General features: G+C 42.6%; 3 protein-coding genes across 5 annotated transcripts; 1 reads left to right on the top strand and 2 right to left on the bottom strand.

Annotated features, from left to right (window-relative positions):
* Positions 1–24: 24 nt before the first annotated feature.
* On the top strand, positions 25–6896 carry cdc6 (cell division cycle 6 homolog (S. cerevisiae)). Its single transcript, XM_068595605.1, has 12 exons — positions 25–164; positions 1167–1431; positions 1865–2143; positions 2744–2943; positions 3772–3920; positions 4030–4136; positions 4261–4400; positions 4523–4623; positions 4800–4867; positions 4960–5135; positions 5900–6040; positions 6473–6896. Exons 2-12 carry the CDS (start codon positions 1179–1181, stop codon positions 6563–6565), a joined length of 1707 nt encoding a protein of 568 aa, XP_068451706.1. The 5' UTR covers positions 25–164; positions 1167–1178; the 3' UTR covers positions 6566–6896.
* Positions 6897–10149: 3253 nt separating this feature from the next.
* Positions 10150–13530, bottom strand: ccsapa (centriole, cilia and spindle-associated protein a). 2 transcript variants are annotated; one of them, XM_068595613.1, is made up of 4 exons: positions 13302–13530; positions 11584–11957; positions 11059–11387; positions 10150–10397 (listed from the first exon to the last, which is right to left on the bottom strand). In XM_068595613.1, exons 1-4 carry the CDS (start codon positions 13310–13312, stop codon positions 10245–10247), a joined length of 867 nt encoding a protein of 288 aa, XP_068451714.1. In that variant the 5' UTR covers positions 13313–13530; the 3' UTR covers positions 10150–10244. The 2 variants fall into 2 exon arrangements, with proteins under 2 accessions (XP_068451714.1, XP_068451715.1); XM_068595614.1 differs by having other exon boundaries at positions 11059–11384.
* Positions 13531–14770: 1240 nt separating this feature from the next.
* On the bottom strand, positions 14771–19587 carry acta1a (actin alpha 1, skeletal muscle a). 2 transcript variants are annotated; one of them, XR_011079383.1, is made up of 8 exons: positions 19399–19587; positions 18396–18535; positions 17432–17756; positions 16357–16518; positions 15879–16070; positions 15594–15775; positions 14973–15259; positions 14771–14872 (listed from the first exon to the last, which is right to left on the bottom strand). XR_011079383.1 is itself a non-coding variant. In XM_068595612.1 (7 exons), exons 2-7 carry the CDS (start codon positions 18522–18524, stop codon positions 15116–15118), a joined length of 1134 nt encoding a protein of 377 aa, XP_068451713.1. In that variant the 5' UTR covers positions 18525–18535; positions 19399–19587; the 3' UTR covers positions 14771–15115. The 2 variants fall into 2 exon arrangements, 1 of the variants encoding a protein (XP_068451713.1); XM_068595612.1 differs by having other exon boundaries at positions 14771–15259.
* Positions 19588–19933: the final 346 nt, after the last annotated feature.

Genomic DNA, 19933 nt, shown 5'->3' with positions numbered 1-19933 from the left:
CAATCAGAGCGCAGCAGCGCGCACAGCTGATCTCAGGAGGCGAGTTGGCGCTAGTTTGAGCTCAGAGAGCGGAAGAAGAGAGACGAGAGAGACGCGGGGAGGATTTGAAGACCAGAGGAAACGCGAATATCTACCGAGGAGACTTCTCACGACTTGTTTTAAAGGTAAATCCGTCACGAACTCTTTAACTAACGCCGTGAAACGTGTGAACGTGTTTGTGCGTCGTAACCGGAAGAGAGTTCTTCTTCTACAGATATTCAGAGTCGGTTTGCGATTTTAGCGCCTAAAATACAACAAATGCTTCATTTCACGTTATGTGTTTAACTTTAGAAACATTCCGATATGAACGTGACATGTTTCAAATGAAACTATAGTCATGTTATTGTGTTACTGTGGACATGTTTCATGTAAACGTCACCGTCTGGGTCTCTGCTAGCTTGGCGCCATTTAACAAACACGATGCATTGTTTGTTCTGCGGCGATTTAATGTAAATAAAACTGTTAATTTAATGTTTCCAAGCTTCACACAAGTTACATTTATAGTATTGCTTCCCATATTATACTATGTGTGAGTGTATTATGATGTTTAGCACGAAGGAACTACATTCAAGTCACCGAAACTTTATTGTAATCTTTCAACGTCGTACATCCACGAAGTACTGTATTTAATGTACGTGTACTCAATATAGTATATATTGGATGTTGTAGTGTACTCTATTTACTTTATACATGTACTTACTTTGCAGATCATTGATGCAACATATGAATTAGAATGTATTAATATATAATAAACTACCCAGAAGTGTATAAAGTAATTAAAATGAGCTCTGAACACTAATAAAATAATAATACTCACTCACATAAGTACTTGTATACTTTTGGTACTTCAATAGGTGCTAATACGTTTTGTAAAAGACTCGAATACAACACAGAATAGTTCAATTCAATAGTTAAAACATTTGCTCAAATAATAGTTTGGTACCTGACATCGTCGTCGCCATGTTGAGAGCCGTGTGGAGTCAATCCCTCCATCATAGACCGAGTAAAACCTTTTTAAAGATATTCAGACAAAATGGCTGCCGAGCAGTGAGCGTGAGGTCTGTAAATCCTTGAGCGAAGGACGCAGACAAATACGTGTACTTACGTATCCATCTTGTGTGTTTCAGCTTGAACTCGACATGCCCAGCACGCGCTCCAGCGACCGCGCTCAGCCCACGCTGGCCTTCCCGCGCCGCAAATCCTGCAGAGTCTCCTCGCGGCCCAAGACGCCGGCGCCGCAGCTGGAAGCGGCTCCGTCGCCGGCCAAACCCCGCCAGACGCCTCAGCTCGCTCCGCTCTCCCCCAAACCAAAACCCGGGCGCTCCGCGGCCCAGCTGCCGCCGCCGCCCGCCCTCCTGCCACGGCTGCCGCTGAGCCCCCGGAAACGCACAGGTGAGCGGCTCCTCGGTGACCTGTAACCCTAGACGAGCGTTACAGAGGTCACAGACATTGACCTTCATCAACAATATACAAACAATAACCTTAACTCAGGATGTGGAGTATTATTAGTAGAACTTGTTGAGACTTTATCCCCCAAACCAAAACATCTTTGGTACCAAACGTAATAATTTAACATTTTTGTGTCCCTAAATACTAAATTTTATCTTTAATTCTGAAGTTGAGCTGCTCTGAAAAGACTTAATTATTCCAAACTTTATATAAAACCACAAACAATGGATCCATCTTTTATTTCATGTTTTTTTTTAATTGGCTACAAGCGTTCTGGGTTTGCGGCGTTGTTTGTCGTTGATTATTAATTCAGTCAAAGTCGTCATCAACGTCAAACCTTCTTGTATTTATTATTATTGTTTTTTAATCCCTCCAGGTGATGAAAACGGCTGTAATCTCGGCGACGCCCCGCAGGGTTCGCCCCCGAAACAGAGCCGACCGGCTCCGGCGTCGCCCCGCAAGCCGCCGGGCTTCGACGAGAACTCTCCGGTGTCGGCTCGCCGCCGGCTGGTCCCGTCCTTGTCGCCGCGGAAACCACTCTCCCCTGTCGCCGCCGCCACCGGAGCGTCGTCAAGGCGACAGGAAACGCCGGCCGGGAGCCCGGCGCGTCAAAACCCGGACAGGAAGCCGCCGGTCGTCCGGCTCTTCGGAGAAAGTAAGAGACGCGCTGCGAGAAGTTTTATACCAAATACGAAGGAGCCGGAGATCAGGATTATATTTTAATAATTAATAATCCAGATTATGTCAAACACATCGCAGGTTCACGGAGCTCAAGTTGACTCAATAAAAAACAAAATATGTTCAGAGTCACTTCACAAAAAGTTAAGAAATCCAGTAAATATTCACATTTTAGGAGCTTAAAAGAAAAGTTGTATACTTTATTTTCTTTAAATGTATTTTATTTTTTTAAATTTATTTACTTAATTTGTCTTTTTTCATTTTTTAAAGTTTTTTATTTTCTATTCATTTATTTAAGTTTTTCTTTATTATATTTTCGCTTCTCTTTTTTAAAATTTAAATTAAATTTTTTCTTCATTTTTTAATTTATAATTTTTTAATATATTATATTCAGCTGTAGCCTGAAATCCATAAAATAAAATGTGCCTTTTTTAAAATTATGAATCTTTTTCAATTTATTTTAGAGTTTATGCAACAGTAAATAAAAAGATCTCGCCCTTTTTAATCTGCAGAAAATGTCCGTTATCTGATATTTAATATTTATTTGTTGCATCCTTAACCCCGTCCTCTCCTCCAGGCTCCAGGTTCCTCGGCGTGAAGCGAGCGCTCCACACCGCCGTCCCCGAGCGGCTGCTGTCCCGCGACGCCGAGCGCGCCGCCATCCGCTCGTTCCTGGAGGACAAGGCGCTGCGGCGGCGGCCCGGCAGCCTCTACATCTCCGGCGCTCCAGGGACGGGCAAGACGGCATGTCTGACCCGCGTGCTGCAGGACATGAAGGTACTTTCAGGGTACTGGTAGCAGTACTTGTAGTACTGGTGGTCGATGTTGAAGTCTGCAGTGACGCCTGCTGGAGACTTTGAGTCACTGCAGGAAGATACTGAAGTAAAAAGTACTTCAATATAATACTGTAATTCTTTGAGTTTTTCCAATTTATACGACTTTATACTTCTACGCCACTAAATTTATTTGATAACATTTATTACTTTGCAGTTTCACATTAACACTAAATATTATTCCACTAATAAATGAGATATAGTTATAGGTGAAGATACTAAATTATATCAAATTATTTACTGTGAAATTATATATATATCTATATTTAATTGCCATTTTATTTAAGTAGGCTTTTTAATGCAGTACTCTTACTTGTTATATTATATATTTTATTTTAAAGCTGAATTATTACCACTTTTACTTCAGTAATATTCTTCCAACGCTTTATTATACAGGAGAAGAGAAGAAAAACACATTTGGAGAAGAAAAAAATCATTAAAACAGGAAAATTTAAGAAGTTTTGAGTAAAAAAAAAACTTTTTTTAAAGGGATTTTTATCGGAAAAAAAATAATTGATCACAATTTTCTGGAGATGTTTGATTAACAACCGTTATGATTTAGTGTTTTTCTGTTTATATAACTGGTACCTAATATATTTGACATAATTAACTGGAGTCTATATATCTGGTGTTATTAACTTGTGTGTGTATGTATCTGACATCATAGAACTAGTATTCATGTCTCTGACATTATTAAACTAATTTTCATGTCTCTGACATTATTAAACTCATATTCACGTCTCTGACATTAACGGCGTGCTCCGCCCGTCAGGCCGAGCTGGCGCCCGTGCGCACCGTGCTGGTGAACTGCATGAGTCTGCGTAGCTCTCACTCCGTCTTCCGGCTGCTGGCCGACCAGCTGAAGGCGCCCGGCGGGCCGAGCGGCCTGCAGCGGTTCCTGACGGCCCCGGGGCCCGCTGTGTGAGTACCGAACACGCATTACATGTGTCAACATACGACCGAGCAGCTCGTGCGTGGTGTTTGTCTCCGTGAGAGAACGTTGTTCATCGCAGCGCCGCTCGGCCCGCAGGCTTCTGGTTCTGGACGAGATGGACCAGCTGGACAGCAAAGCGCAGGACGTCCTGTACACCGTCTTTGAGTGGCCGCACCTGCAGGAGTCTCGCCTCTGTCTCGTCGGTGAGAGCCTCAGAAGAATTTCAGCCCTGACTTGAAAAGAGGCGTTCAGTGTAAATCCGTCTTCCTGAAGCCTGTGAGTGACGGTGTCTCTTGTTGTTGTTGTTGTTGTTGTTGTCGTCTTCAGGCATCGCCAACGCTCTGGACCTGACCGACCGCATCCTGCCGCGCCTGCAGGCTCGGCCTCTCTGTCGCCCCCTGCTGCTGCACTTCCCTCCCTACAGCCGGCACGAGCTCACGGCCATCGTGCAGGACCGGCTCGCTCAGGTGGGCGGGGCTCAGCTGCGTGGTGGGCTTTGTGTGTGATTTACTGGCGTTTGTATTAATATCTGTGTGTCTCTCTTTGTGTGTGTGTGTGTGTGTCTCTTTGTGTGCGTCTCTCCTCTCAGGCGTCGGCTGACGGGATCCTCGACGCCTCCGCCGTTCAGTTTTGTGCCAGAAAAGTGTCGGCGGTGTCGGGAGACGCCAGGAAAGCTCTGGACATCTGCAGGTACGAGCTCAACCCGCTGCTCTGAACTTCCCTGATTTTATTATTATTATTATTATTATTATTATTATTATTATTCTTTACAGGGTTCATACAGTCGTTGAAAACCTGGAATGTGGTTAAAAGTCATACAAATCAAATTTCACAAAGTTAAGGGTTTCTTTTCATTTTATTTGCAGGCGTGCGGTCGAGGTCGTGGAGTCCGACGAGAGGAAGAACGCTTCAGATCCAAACGCCGAAGCCAAACGTGAGTTTTCTGAAATCCTTACAAAGCGGCCGTCGTTCTGTCAGATTCGTCCTGAATCTCACTCTGACCTCCCGTCTCTGGTCCTGGAGCAGCGCCGCGGGTCGTCAGCCTCCCGCAGGTCGCGCAGGTTTTGTCGGAGATCTACGGCGACCGGATGGCGTCTCCGGGCGGCGACGGAGAGAGTTTCCCTCTGCAGCAGAAGCTGCTGGTCTGCTGCCTGCTGCTGCTCACGCGCAGCGGGAAGAGCAAAGAGGTCGTCCTCGGCAAGGTGAGCCGTCACGGGAATGTTGTGTTCATGTGACGGGAGGGACGAGGGAAAGGTGAAAAGATTCCTGTGAGGGCGACGTGTTCAGGAACTTATGACCATCATCCTCTGACTCTCAGTTCACGTGTTTTAAAGCGTTTACAAAGTTTAACCCGCTTTGTGATCCACATCTCTGAGCTTCCAGTGTAACCTTATTATAAATGCATTAATATTAAATTAATAAAGATTACGTCACATGTGTCACAGTAGATTTAAAGCTGTTTTTATTTGTGATGTGAAGGAACTAAAAACTCTATTAGACGTCAATCATGAACCTTCTTACAGTAATTGCTTACGTTTATATTTATTGATAATTATATATTTATTTACACCTGGTCATTCTTTTCTACGGCAGCTGCTGCACAACAAACGTCCCTCAGGATAAATAAAGTTATTTTAAAGTCAAACTACAGGAGTGAGATGCAAGAATTAAACCTGCTGTCTCGTTTTGCCGCTGCAGTGTTTAAAATGTCCACCAGGTGTCGCTGCAGTGCGTTGTTGTGCGCTGCAGCGACACCTGGTGGACATTTTAGATACTGCAGCGGCAGAACAAGAAGCATGTTTAATTATTTTATATCTGTTGTGTATCTCGCTGTAGTTTTGCTGTAACACAACATAGATACATCAAATAAACCGTCTGCGTCCTCTTCCTCCGCTGCAGTGTCTAAAACATCCACCAGGTGTCGCTGCACTTCTCTCTCTCAACGCCGCCGTGTGTTTGCTTTCAGCTCCACGAGGCGTACAGCCGGCTGTGCGCCCGGCGGCAGGTGTCCTGCGTGGCTCAGGGCGAGTGTCTCTCTCTCTGCAGTCTGCTGGAGAGCCGAGGAATCTTCTCCCTGAAGAAAGCCAGAGAGGCTCGACTCACCAAGGTGAGCCGAGGAGGGGAAAAGCCTTTTGACGCCAAACTGCCGATTCTGCTGCGCGATGATGTCGCTGTGTTTTATTCCCGAACATTTAGTTTCATTTGAAACGAGATAAAATAATCCTTTATTAGTCCCGCATGGGGAGATGACAGCAAAGTGAAGAAACGGAAAAAAAACAGTATATATTAAATATAGACGGAATAAAAAGTATTTACATGCAACAGATTAAATATTCTATAATGTAGTCGAAGGTTCTCGTTCGTGAAAACTGACCTCTGGATTTCTGCTTGAAACACGACTTCCCCTCCGTCTGTCAATCGACTGTTTGTTGCAGCTCTCGGTTTAAATCTGTTATCTGTGTTTTTATTTATTTATTTTCCCGTCTGTCAATCAGAACGTTGAGGATCTTTTTAATCTCTCGTGTTTCTCTCCCTGCAGGTGTTCCTGAAGATCGAGGAGAAAGACGTCGAGAACGCGCTGAAGGACCGCACGCTGCTCGGGAGCATCCTCGCCGCCGGGCTGCCGTCCTGATCACCTGACCCAGCTGGTCACGTGACCCTCTAGATCACGTGACCCTCTAGATCATGTGACCCAGCTGGTCACGTGATCAATATTTAGTCTTCAACAGACTGTTTTCAATGATTTTTGTTTTACATGTAGAGATATTTGTGTTCTCGTTTTTGCTGAGAATATTGTACATATTTTATGGAAGTGTTGTTTTTCTTTGTTTTCTTGGTGCCGCTTCGTTTGAGCTGCTGAGAAACGTTTTTAATGGTTATGAAGTTACAGCATTTTGTTTCCGTTTGAATTTGAAACGTTTCTGTTTTTATGCTGTAAATAAACAAAAGTTCAGACATTTTAATCTGTTTCCTGTCGTGTTCCAGAAAAAATCATAACGTTAAAATGTTTCTATCACTGGAAATATCCTGAAATGAGAGAAAGTGACGTCAGATACTGATTATGAATAAATCATGAATCCTGATTTAACCATAAATCTGTTTCTCCACAAATAATCAAACCACTTAAAGTGTTTATTAAAAAATGTGGTAAAAACAATTTAGTGTGACGATCTGATTATTATTACTGCAATATCTGTATATGTATATTTATATTATATATTTGTATTATTTACTGTCCTGTGGAGACAGAACCATAAACTACTGAATTAAAAATGTTTCTATTGTACAAACAAACTAAATGTGCAAATAAAATAATAAACCAGACATGAACTATTCAAATAAGATTTTATTCAAATATGATTTTCTCACAGCAAAGAGGATGAAAATATACATACACAAGTGTATATATGTATGTATATATATATACACAATTGTATATATGTATGTATATATATATATATAAAACAAATACAGTGACCAAAAATGTAAACGTTGGAGATAAAATATGATTCAATACTCAAACGTGTGATTATTAATAAACTCAAAGCTTTAGTCGACATTAATAAAATAATAAAAGTCACTTTCTCCAACAGTGCATTTCACAAACTCCTCACATAGAATATATATTCAACTTTATTTATTTCAAACTTTAAATATGACATTTTTCTGATTAACTGAATATTTTTCTGTGATTGTCTGAAACGTTTTGACTCTTCAGCCAAAACCAAGAAAAACACCAAAGTTTCCTCTAAAAACATTAAACATTTAAAAAAGAAAACATAAATATAAATATTTGTGTTTAAATGTGGAAACTAAAACATACTTTCTGTCGTAGGAGATTCATTTTTCCTAAATGTTAATATTATTTATTGAGGTTTCAAAGTTGCCTCTAAAAGTTAAAATATTTAAACTCTGAAATGTTGCTGCGTCGTAAATATTTCATGTTTAATATTTTACCGCCTGCAGCCGCTCTGAAGACTTTAACTCACAAATAACTTTATTAATCACGAAGTGTAAATTATATTTGAGCTGCCAAAGAAAACGATATCGAGTAAAAGTGTAAATGAATAATAATAATAATAATAAATAAACGGCTCACATCCAGAGTGACGCGTTAAAGTCAGTAAACATTCCCAGTGAATCAAAAGTACACAAACTGTACACGCAAAATACTTCAGCCCTCAGAGTCACATGACGCGGCGATGACGTCATGTATTTACAATCGTTGGTTTCAGAAAACAATCAGGAAACAATCAGGAAACAATCAGGAAACAATCAGGAAACAGTCGGAAAAAATCTGAAAACAGTCAGAAAACACGCGACCACGTATTTGATTTCATGATTATTTACCGACTGTATTTATTTATTTACTGACTGTATTTATTTATTTACTGACTGCATTTATTTATTTACCGACTGTATTTATTTATTTACTGACTGCATTTATTTATTTACCGACTGTATTTATTTATTTACCGACTGTATTTATTCATTTCCTGGATTTAAACATGAAATAATTTCTCCAGGAGATTAAATCACATTTATTTCTATATAAATTATATAACTTTTAATCTTTTCCTTTTTTTTACCGACCTGATAAATAAAAAAACTCGTCATGTGAACGATGACATCATTCATCAATAAATACATTATCAATCGCATTATTAGCCTGAATATTAATGTTTTTTTAAACTATTTGTTTGACTTTGATCAGTTTGTTCAGTATTTTATTTATTGATGACGTAATCATTAAAAGCTGCTTTATGAATGAAACTTATTGATCGATTGATATGAACATGTTTTAAACATAAATTAACAATATTATCCTGTTGCGTTTCAATTAATCCCACAAACTTATGAAATATAATAAATAAAACTTAAGCTGAAGCAAAAAGTTCACTTTTGCAAAATGTTTCTTTCCAAAGTGACTGAACAGGATGAAGAAAAGATGAATTTAATCTGAGCTCGACGTAAATATAGTTTCTACTCAGAAAATACTCAGAAAATACTTTGAAATACTTTGAAATACTCCTTTCATCTATTTCTACTACGTCGTTTATTCTAAACAAGTTTCAAAAATACTTCTGTTTGGTCCGTTTCTGCTTTTTGAGTTAAAAACACACGAGCTGCCTTTTGAGAGGGAATAAACATTCCTCAACTAATAAACTAATAAATAAATAAACAAACTAATAAATAAATAAACAAACAAACTAATAAATAAATAAACAAACAAACTAATAAATAAAGATTGTAGCAGTTTGTTTGTTGAGACTTTCACGCGTTTAAATTCAAAGTAATCTGACGGATTAGAAAGAGTTCCTTCTCTGATGTTTGTTGCGTAAAACAATAAAATAAATAAATAAAAACACAAAAAGAGAAAATTACAAATGTTTTAAAACTCAACCAGGAAGTTGATTTTATAGAGAAACTTTAAATGAGTTTAAACTTTAAACTTTAAACTTTACATTCAGACGCTTCTGTTTTGTTTCTGTGCTCCACGGCAGCGACCCGACTTCAGAGGTTCTGGTTCTGGTCCCCGGCTCTGCTCTCTGGTCTCTGGTCTCTTGGTTCTGGTCTCTGGTTCTGGTCTCTTGGTTCTGGTCTCTGGTCACTTGGTTCTGGTCTCTGGTTCTGGTCTCATGGTTCTGGTCTCATGGTTCTGGTCTCATGGTTCTGGTCTCATGGTTCTGGTCTCTTGGTTCTGGTCTCTTGGTTCTAGTCTCATGGTTCTGGTCTCATGGTTCTGGTCTCTTGGTTCTGGTCTCTTGGTTCTGGTCTCATGGTTCTGGTCTCTTGGTTCTGGTCTCTTGGTTCTGGTCTCTTGGTTCTGGTCTCTGGTCTCTGGTTCTGGTTCTGGTCTCTGGTCTCTGGTCTCTGGTCCTGGTCTCTGGTCTCTGGTCTCTGGCTCTGGTTCTGGTCTCTGGTTCTGGTCTCTTGGTTCTGGTCTCTGGTTCTGGTCTCTGGTCTCTTGTTGTGGTCTCTGGTCTCTGGTCTCTGGTCTCTGGTTCTGGTCTCTGGTCTCTGGTTCTGGTCTCTGGTCTCTGGTCTCTGGCTCTGGTTCTGGTCTCTGGTCTCTGGTCTCTTGGTCTCTGGTTCTGGTCTCTGGTTCTGGTCTCTGGTCTCTTGTTCTGGTCTCTGGTCTCTTGGTTCTGGTCTCTTGGTTCTGGTCTCTGGTCTCTGGTCTCTGGTTCTGGTCTCTGGTCTCTGGCTCTGGTCTCTGGTCTCTGGTCTCTTGTCTCTTGGCTCTGGTTCTGGTCTCTGGTCTCTGGTCTCTGGTCTCTGGCTCTGGTCCTGGTCCTGGCTCCGGGTCCTCACCTCATGCGGGCGGAGAAGCAGCGCATGTACTCGGTGGTCCAGCGCTCGTCCACCGTCAGGCGGCGCGTCGTCTTCTCCAGGTCGGCCGAGCGAGCGCGACGACGCTCCAGAGAACGCCGCCGCGGCTGAAGGACGTCAGACGTGCTGCTCTGAGGGGGGAGAGAGGGGGGGGGGGGGGAGAGGGAGAGGGAGAGGGGGGGGGAGAGAGAGGGGGGGGGGGGGAGAGGAATAGAGGAGAGAGAGGGGGAAGGAGAGAGGGATGGAGAGAAGAAAGGGGAAGAGGGGGGAGTGACGATGAGAGCAAGAGAGGGGGAGAGAGAGAGATATAGTGAGTGAGTGAGAGAGACAGAGAGAGACCGGGAGAGAGAGAGAGAGAGCGAGAGAGAGAGAGAGAGAGAAAGAGGGAAAGAGAGAGAGAGAGGGAGAGAAAGAGAGAGAGCGAGAGAGAGAGAGAGAGTGAAAGTGAGAGAGAGAGAGAGAGAGGGAAAGAGAGAGAGAAAGAGAGAGAGAGAGAGAGAGAGAGAGAGAGAGAGAGAGAGAGAGAAAGAGAGAGAGAGAGAGAGAGAGAGAGAGAGAGAGAGAGAGAGAGAGAAAGAGAGAGAGAGAGAGAGAGAGAGGGTTCCTAACGCTCATGTTTCATTATTTATGTCTTCAGAGTTTCTGGTTCACGTCTCCAGTTTCCTGAAGTCCAGACTTCACTTTCACATCACTGTGTGTGTGCGTGTGTGTGTGTGTGTGTGTGTGTGTGTGTGTGTGTGTGTGTGTGTGTGTGTGTGTGTGTGTGTGTGTGTGTGTGTGTGTGTGTCTCACGCTGCTCGTGGTCCTCTGCTCTCTCCTCTCGCTCCAGTCCATCCGGCTGCTCGGCCGTCGGTTCTCTTTCTCCTTGGTGCTGATTGGCGGTTGGCTCTTGGCTCTCGGCGTCTTGCGGACCGCCGGCGCCACCGCCGGTACCGTGACGGCGGTGGCGGCGACGGCGGGCTCATCGTCACGGCGCCCCGGCTCGGGCCGGGCGGCGCGGCGGCGGCGAGGCCGTCTCTTCGGCGCCGGATTCACCGGCTCACCGTCTGAGGACACGGAGTCCACCGGACCACCGTCTGTCTCTGTGTCATCAGAGGGACTCACACCGTTTACTGTGACTGCTGGACACACACACACACACACACACACACACACACACACACACACACACACACACACACAGGAATAATCATCAAAGTAGATTTCGATACTCAGAAACTTTTGAGAATCTTCAGAGAACGTTTCACATCTTTTGCTGGATAATAAATAATCAATAACTTTATTGATGAGTGATTAGAAGTGATGGCGTCTCCTCACCCGCGGCGGCGGCGGCGGCGGCGTCCATCGCGGCGTCTCCGCTCCGTCGCTCCTCGTGAGGCGAGCTGCACTCGGGGCTCGGCCTCCTCTTGACCTCGGCGGGCGGCGGCGGCGGCATCAGGGTCAGCGGGGCGACCTTGCTGCGGCTCGGCCTCGGCGTGGACGGGCCGCTGGACTCGGCGGCGCCGGCCCGGCCCTCCCAGAACCACGGCCGGTGCGAGTGCTCCATCACGCGGCGGCTCAGCCGGTACCGCAGGGAGTCCTCGTAGCATTTGGAGAACGTCTCCCATTTGGGATCCCGGAACTTCTTCATGTACTCCGTCCGGATTTTCTTGGTCACCATGGTTCTTGTGACCGGACCCGTCTGGTCCTCGCTGCGGGGAAGCAGAACCATGAGAGAACAATGAGAGAACCGTGAGAGAACCATGAGAGAACCATGAAAGAACCAAGAGAGAACAATGAGAGAACCGTGAGGGAACCATGAGAGAACCATGAAAGAAACGAGAGAACAATGAGAACATAATGAGACAACAATGAGAACAATGAGAGAACCATGAGGGAACCATGAGAGAACAATGAGAGAATAATGAGAACATAATGAGACAACAATGAGAACCATGAGAGAACAATAACAAAAGAGAAAACAATGACAATTGTTTTCAAAACAATGAGAGAACAATGACTGATTATTTTCATTGTGGATTATTTTTCCACTGTTGGTTTAATTTATTAAAAAATGTAAAAATAACTGGAGACAAATGCTGTCAGTTACCCAGAGTCCAAAATAATAATAATAATATTAGTAAAAGTAATTTACAACAATTAAAAAACAAACAATAAATACAAATAAATTATAAATAAAGTGACACCTTCACAATATTGTTTTAGCAACAAACTGAGTACAAACTTTAAAGTAAAATAATTAAAAGGAAAAGTAACAAATCCTCAAATTTATGAAGAACCATTGTGTGTTCAAACATTTTTTTTGCGTCATAATAAATTTAAATGTTCTATCAATCAACTAATTGATTAATCGACCAATCAATTCAACCTCTCTTTTTTTTAAACTCTTAAAGCTGCTAAACACCATTAAAACAAATGAATGAACTCCTTCTGAGAGGAAACCTGCAGCCCGGCGTGACGTGCGCGGACCAGGTGTGGTCTACCTTTAAGCCCCGCCCCCTGGCTTCCCTCCAGATTACCGTCAGAGCGCAGGGCCGGAAGCTTATTATAGTCTTACTACCGTGACGCTGCTGCTTCACGTCGGCCGCTCCACACCGCTCCAGCTCTTCATATAGAAACACGTTTAGAGAACATTATTTATTCATTTTATCCGTCACATGATCCAACACAATCCCTTTATATGTATATTATATACATATATGACAATATGTTGTGCGGTATTTTCATTTTTTTTAATCCTCGTATCTGAACCCCTCTTATTTTGAAGGTGTTTATTTCCACACTCACACCCCAAAACGTTGTGTTTTTCCAAAATTGTAGCTTTTAACAACCGCCGCAGAGGAAACACAAACATAAATGCATCTTCTGCAGATCAAACAGACGTCACAACGTGTATTTTCTCTCATTTAACGAGCTTTAAACGACCTGTCACCGTGTGAAAGCCCCGCACCTGCTGCGTGAAGCCTCCGGTGTGCAGCCGCGGGGAGCTGGTCGTGATAACGCGTTCAGAACCGGAAGGTGTTCCGGTGACTCACCCGGAACTCATGCCGCAGGCGGCCGGTCCGCTGTGGGGGAAACAACCCGGTCGGTGTCGGCGCTCCCGCGGTCAGACGCCCGACATCGCTCCGGTTCCTCTCCGACTGTCACGGTACACCGAGCGCGTCACGTGACTGCAAGCCAGCTTCACGCACAGCAGCGAGCTTCCGGCGTGCACTTTCAGAATAAAAGTCTGATAATTTAAAGTTTAGGTGCAACACTGGTCGTGGTACTTATTTCCTTGTAATTGTTAGTCTGATTGTTCTTGTATAGTTTATATTTCCATTATTTTTATTGTATGTATTACCTTTTCATTTATATATATTTTTTAAATTGTATACTTTTAATATTCCTTTATTAGTCCCGCAGTATTTACACTTCACACACTGCATATACACTACACAGACACATACATATATTTTATTTTTGTATGTATCTTTCTTCCCTGTTATTTTTTAAATATTTTATTTTGTGTCTGTAATCTGCTACTCCGACAACAAATCCCCTTTGAGGATTAATATAGTCTATATTCATTCATTCATTTAGTGGGAAAATTTCCAGGATTACAGCGGCAAACAGGTAAAGCCTTTTCAAACTGGGATTATTGGTAATATTTAAACTGTCGTCTATTTTCAGCCTGACCTTTATTTTGAAAGCTGCATTGTGTACTTCCGTCACAGTTCTGATTAACTCCCGCGAGCCTGATGGAGCAGAGCGGAACATTTTGTAGTAATAAAGAATGAAATATGATTTTTTATTTATTTTTTTTCATTTCGTGAAGATGCAGGGACCAGACTGCGCATGCGCGGCTCTGCCTGAGTCTGCAGTGACGACAACAAGTGAAACGGAGAGATACAACTTGTAACTCATTTAACTGTCAAAGGGCACTTCCAATTTATCTTATAAAAGGGCTGATACAACATTTATAACGTCTTTGGCAAGTCTGAAAGAAAAAAAACCCTGATGACGACACAGTGATGTCATATATATATTTTCAGTGTGTTGAAAAAGTCATAATTAAGTCATAGAATAACATGTTAAAAATGAAATAATAAAAAGTCGTAGTATGTTGAAGAAAACTATCAAAAACTCATAGTATAGCTTAAAAAAATCATAAAATAAAATTTAGAAAAAGAAGAATTATAAAGTCATTGAAGTTTGTTGAGAAAAAATAATTAAAAAGTTATAAAAGGGTATGTAAAAAAACAACATATATATTAATAAACAGTAGTATATACAGTTACTGTATACACTACAATATATACAAATGTCCAATTAGCTTCAAATACTTTGTACTTTTATTGAAGTGAAATCTTGAATGCATGACTTTTATTTCTAATAGAGTCTTTCTACATCCTCTACGTCTTTTACTTGACCTCATATAACTTGATGATATTTAGTGTTTTTACTTCATACAAACTTAAAGAAAACACAGAGCGTCTTCAGAATCAGAAACAGGAGACGTACATGAAAATAAACTCACTTTATTCATCTCATTGTCTCCTTTCTTTTTTTTGGTCTCCTTTTCTCTCAGTTGGTCTGAATTGAAGTGTGTGTCGTACCTTGAATCCTTCACACACGAACACACACAAAGGACAACATAATTTCACATTAAAAAAACAAAACAAACATCACGTACATCACAGAAGGAATATAAATAACATATGTACAGGTGAGACGATCTGCGGTGGTGAAGCTCTTCCTCAAAGGGAGGAAGGCGTCTCGTTGCTCCGGGTCCTGAGCGGGTCTCGGGGGTTTCGGGGGTCTCAATGGTCTCGGGGGTCTCGAGGGTCTCGGTGGGGTCTCCTCCTGTTTAGAAGCACTTGCGGTGGACGATGCTGGGACCGGCCTCGTCGTACTCCTGCTTGCTGATCCACATCTGCTGGAAGGTGGAGAGCGAGGCCAGGATGGAGCCGCCGATCCAGACGGAGTATTTACGCTCCGGGGGGGCGATGATCTGCAGGAGAGGACGACCATATCTGTTATTTACTCTTTTTGTAGCTCTTTTGTAGCTCTTTTTGTAGCTCTTTTTGTAACTCTTTTTGTAGCTCTTTTTGTAGCTCTTTTTGTAACTCTTTGTAGCTCTTTTTGTAGCTCTTTTTGTAGCTCTTTTGTAGCTCTTTTGTAGCTCTTTAATAGTTCTTTTGTAGCTCTTTTTGTAGCTCTAAATCCTGTGGTGAGTTTTCCCAGAGGAAGAGTGGAGGCAGATTAACGCCGGAGGTTTTTAAATGAGGCGTCTCGCCGCCACACGTGAGCGTAGCCTAACACTCGAGTGACGTCGACGTGCTCACCTTGATCTTCATGGTGCTGGGCGCTAGAGCCGTGATCTCCTTCTGCATGCGGTCAGCGATACCCGGGTACATGGTGGTGCCGCCCGACAGCACGTTGTTGGCGTACAGGTCCTTGCGGATGTCGATATCGCACTTCATGATGCTGTTGTAGGCGGTTTCATGGATACCAGCAGACTCCATGCCTAAAGAGAGAGAGAGAGAGAGAGATTCAGGTTAGAAACAACGAGATTTCCGTGAGTGGGAACGCCGCTCGTGGCGCCTCACGGATGCTCGTCCTGTACGCACCGATGAAGGAAGGCTGGAAGAGGGTTTCGGGGCAGCGGAAACGCTCGTTGCCGATAGTGATGACCTGGCCGTCGGGCAGCTCGTAGCTCTTCTCCAGCGAGGAGGAGGAGGCGGCGGTGGCCATCTCGTTCTCAAAGTCCAGAGCCACGTAGCAGAGCTTCTCCTTGATGTCACGCACGATCTCACGCTCGGCTGAGGAAGGACAAATATCAGACTCTGTGGTTTTAGCGGATACAGAGTCTTTTAAGTCGCAAAGGTCGGCGGTTCGATTCTCAGGTCATCCTCTACAGCAGCACACTGATCTTCATGATACAGGATGGGTTGAATGCAGCGGCTTTTCTTTTTTTTAATAAATCTGACTTTAAAATCTCTCATCTGGTAAAAGTAGATGTGTGTTATGGATTCTTCTATTGCCACTGTGATGTTCCACATCATATAAATAAAGTCAAGTCGAGGATAGCTGCGTTCTCGCTCTTACCGGTGGTGACGAAGGAGTATCCGCGTTCCGTGAGGATCTTCATGAGGTAGTCGGTCAGGTCGCGACCGGCCAGGTCCAGACGCATGATGGCGTGCGGCAGCGCGTAACCCTCGTAGATCGGCACGTTGTGGGTCACGCCGTCGCCGGAGTCCAGCACAATACCTGAGAGCACAAACACAACACTCTCATTTACAGCTTCTTTATTTCATTACTGCAATGCAACACATCTGTCTGCATCAGGCGTATGTATATATATATATATATATATATATATATATATATATATATATATATATATATATATATATATATATATATATATATATTTATATATATATATTTATATATATATATATATATATATATATATATATATATTTATATATATATATTTATATATATATATATATATATATATATATATATATATATATATATATATATATATATATATATATATATATCCATTCAACTGATCCATTCATTGCTAAGTGACGGTTTCATTTGTAAATATTATGTTTTATCATACAGAGAATAAAAATAGTGAATATTGGCATACAAGATGACTTGTTTCTGTAAAATTAATATGTATGTATTATATAAATACATTTTTAATTTCACAGACTTTAGCTGCTTGTAGTTTAAGGACAGTGTGTTAACTTATTTCCGACATATTGCAATATCTATATCTATATTTAGATATAGATATATATATATATTGTGCATTTTCTGTCAATTTAGTTGATAAACTGTTAAATTAACACCATTAAATGACTGTTTTGGCCTAATCCGGCGATTTAAATACCTGAACAAGTCAGAAACTAAATCAAATTGATGCACGAATCCCGTAAGTGCCATGTTGATCGGTCAAAACATTATTTAAAAATGAACGTACTTCACCATATGTGGACTTATAACTATCTCAGAAAGGTTCTGCGTGTTCTTTTGTCCACATTTTTGGGAAAAACACAACCGCAATATGTGTCAGAAACGGATATATCGTTCTAAATTGACAAAAATAATAATAATAATCCTTAGTTGTATTTCGATCTGAAGATGGCGGCGGCAGACTCACCGGTGGTGCGGCCGGAGGCGTAGAGGGACAGCACGGCCTGGATGGCCACGTACATGGCGGGGACGTTGAAGGTCTCGAACATGATCTGGGTCATCTTCTCCCGGTTGGCTTTGGGGTTGAGCGGGGCCTCCGTCAGCAGGGTGGGGTGCTCCTCGGGGGCCACGCGCAGCTCGTTGTAGAAGGTGTGGTGCCAGATCTTCTCCATGTCGTCCCAGTTGGTGATGATGCCGTGCTCGATGGGGTACTTCAGGGTCAGGATGCCCCTCTTGCTCTGGGCCTCGTCGCCCACGTAGGAGTCCTTCTGACCCATGCCGACCATCACGCCCTGAGGAAGCACGAGGACCAATGTTTTAGATGCTTTAAGTCACATGCATGCCTGTGTTTCAAGACTTCAACGTCCACTTTAATTTAAGGATTTATTTTATCCTACTCTAGCCTGAGATCGTATGAGTATATGTACCCTGTAGATTAAAAGCTAGTTTGATAACATGGCATCTCCTCATGGGACATTTTTAGACCTAAAAAATGTTATTTTGGATTCATTCAAGAATATTTTTTACCATTTAAAGCCAAAATACCATATAGAATATATAGCTCAGATTTCTATAAAGACAAGTATACATATACATGTATGAAACCAACTATAGAAAGTAAATAAAAGTCACTTTTTGTTTGTCTTTAGTCCTTGTTTACAGCATTTAGACAAAAAAAAGCAGTTCCATTTTGCTCAGCACAGCCTTTACTTTCCCTCAACTTGTGATCGTTTATATTGGTATTCATTTTTAAAGTATTTAAGCAGTAGAGAAAAGGTTATAAGGTCATGAAGATTAATGTTCGGCTGCTTCCACTTGGGAGTTTGAATGTGTATCAAACCAAAAGGTGATTTAACCCTCCTCAATAGAGAAGAAAGTCCTTAAAAAAAAACCAGGAGGTCAAAGGTCAGACCCTGGAGACTTTCGGGTACCTGGTGACGGGGTCGGCCCACGATGGAGGGGAACACCGCCCTGGGGGCGTCATCTCCGGCGAAGCCAGCCTTCACGAGGCCGGAGCCGTTGTCGCACACGAGGGCGGTGGTCTCTTCGTCATCACACATGTCTGCGGCTTCTGGAGGAGGAAGGTCAGGAGGTGGTTCAATTTACAGCAGATACATTGGAAGAAAAAATAAGAAAAAAATTGAGATTTCACAACTAATTAAAACATAAAATACTGCCATGCGGTTCAGTAGCTGCCTTCAGGTGCTGCCCTGCAGTGTCTGGGTTCTGCGTTTCATTAAACCAGAGCTGAAAGCAGTTTACTCAAGCTTGTAATGGCTTAATAAAGTAAACAGAAACACCATTAGCCATCGTTTAGTTTAATGATGCCTTTAAGTGCTCCTCATAAACTCCGACATCTGAGTATTAAGCTGATGTCTTTCATCAAAGTGTTCTCGGTTAAAAATATGTAACACAAAAACAAGCTCAGTGTGGGTAAACAAAATAAATCAGACTTGGTTCCAAATCTTTTTTTAAATGTCTTATAATTTCATGTAGATAATTATTTATACTTAAACGTCTAAGTCTGTGTGAAAGAACAACACAAGATAAATGAGAAATAACATGTTAGATTAGACCGTAATCTATTTTAGATTTAAAATATTATCAGTTTAATCTGAAAATTTCTCCCTCCAGTTTTAGAAATCACTGGCTCGCACTGAACACTAAACAACACACGACAAACTCCCATTGGCGTTCTCATAAAAGTTACAAAACCCAGACAGCCCCTGAACGCAGCAGCGGCTCTGGCTCCCTGACAGGAAGTCCACCTGTCATAACAACACAAACTTCTTTTCTAACCGCTGAAGGCGAACAGAAGCCGCAGTTCACGACCAGCTCCGGGCAGTTAACCACTCAAAAAACCCTCGTAAACCCTAACCCAACATTAACTCCATAGTGAGGTCCACTGCTCTCCCGCTCCTCCAAGCCGCTTACCTCTGCTGGTCTCCGGCTTGTCAGTTAGGAAAACCTCAACGGCTGCTGGTGGTTCCAGTTAAAAAATGGGGGTGACAGCCAGCGACCACCGGGGCCGCTTATATACCGCCGTCTCCACCAGACAGCCGTGAGGAATGTCCGAGTATTCGACAGGAATCCAACCGGGCGCGTCGTCCATATTTGGTCGGTCGCATGCATGCACCGAGGGGCTCGCGCGCCGGCAGGCCCATACATGGCGCGGAAGCCCCCGCGCGACCGCCGCGGAGCGCTCGAGCCCGTGTATGGCGCGAGACCAGACCCACTCCCCGACCGTTACTGGCGTACTACTACTACTACTGCTGCTACTACTACTGCCACTACTACTACCACCACTACTACTACTACTACTACTACTACTACCACTACAACACTTAAAACACACAAGTACACACCCCCATTCAAGAATGTAAAGCTTTTTTTTTTTTTATTTAAAAAAATGTTATGCTTTTAACTGAAGTCCAAGATGAAAGTAGGACATAAATTATGAATAACACAA

The sequence above is a fragment of the Clinocottus analis genome, unplaced genomic scaffold, assembly GCF_023055335.1.
Source record: "Clinocottus analis isolate CAN_PGR_092001 unplaced genomic scaffold, fCliAna1.0.p SCAF_31, whole genome shotgun sequence".
NCBI lineage: Eukaryota > Metazoa > Chordata > Actinopteri > Perciformes > Cottidae > Clinocottus > Clinocottus analis.
Note: the sequence above shows the minus strand (reverse complement) of the source record. Positions and strands in the feature narration are given on the sequence as shown.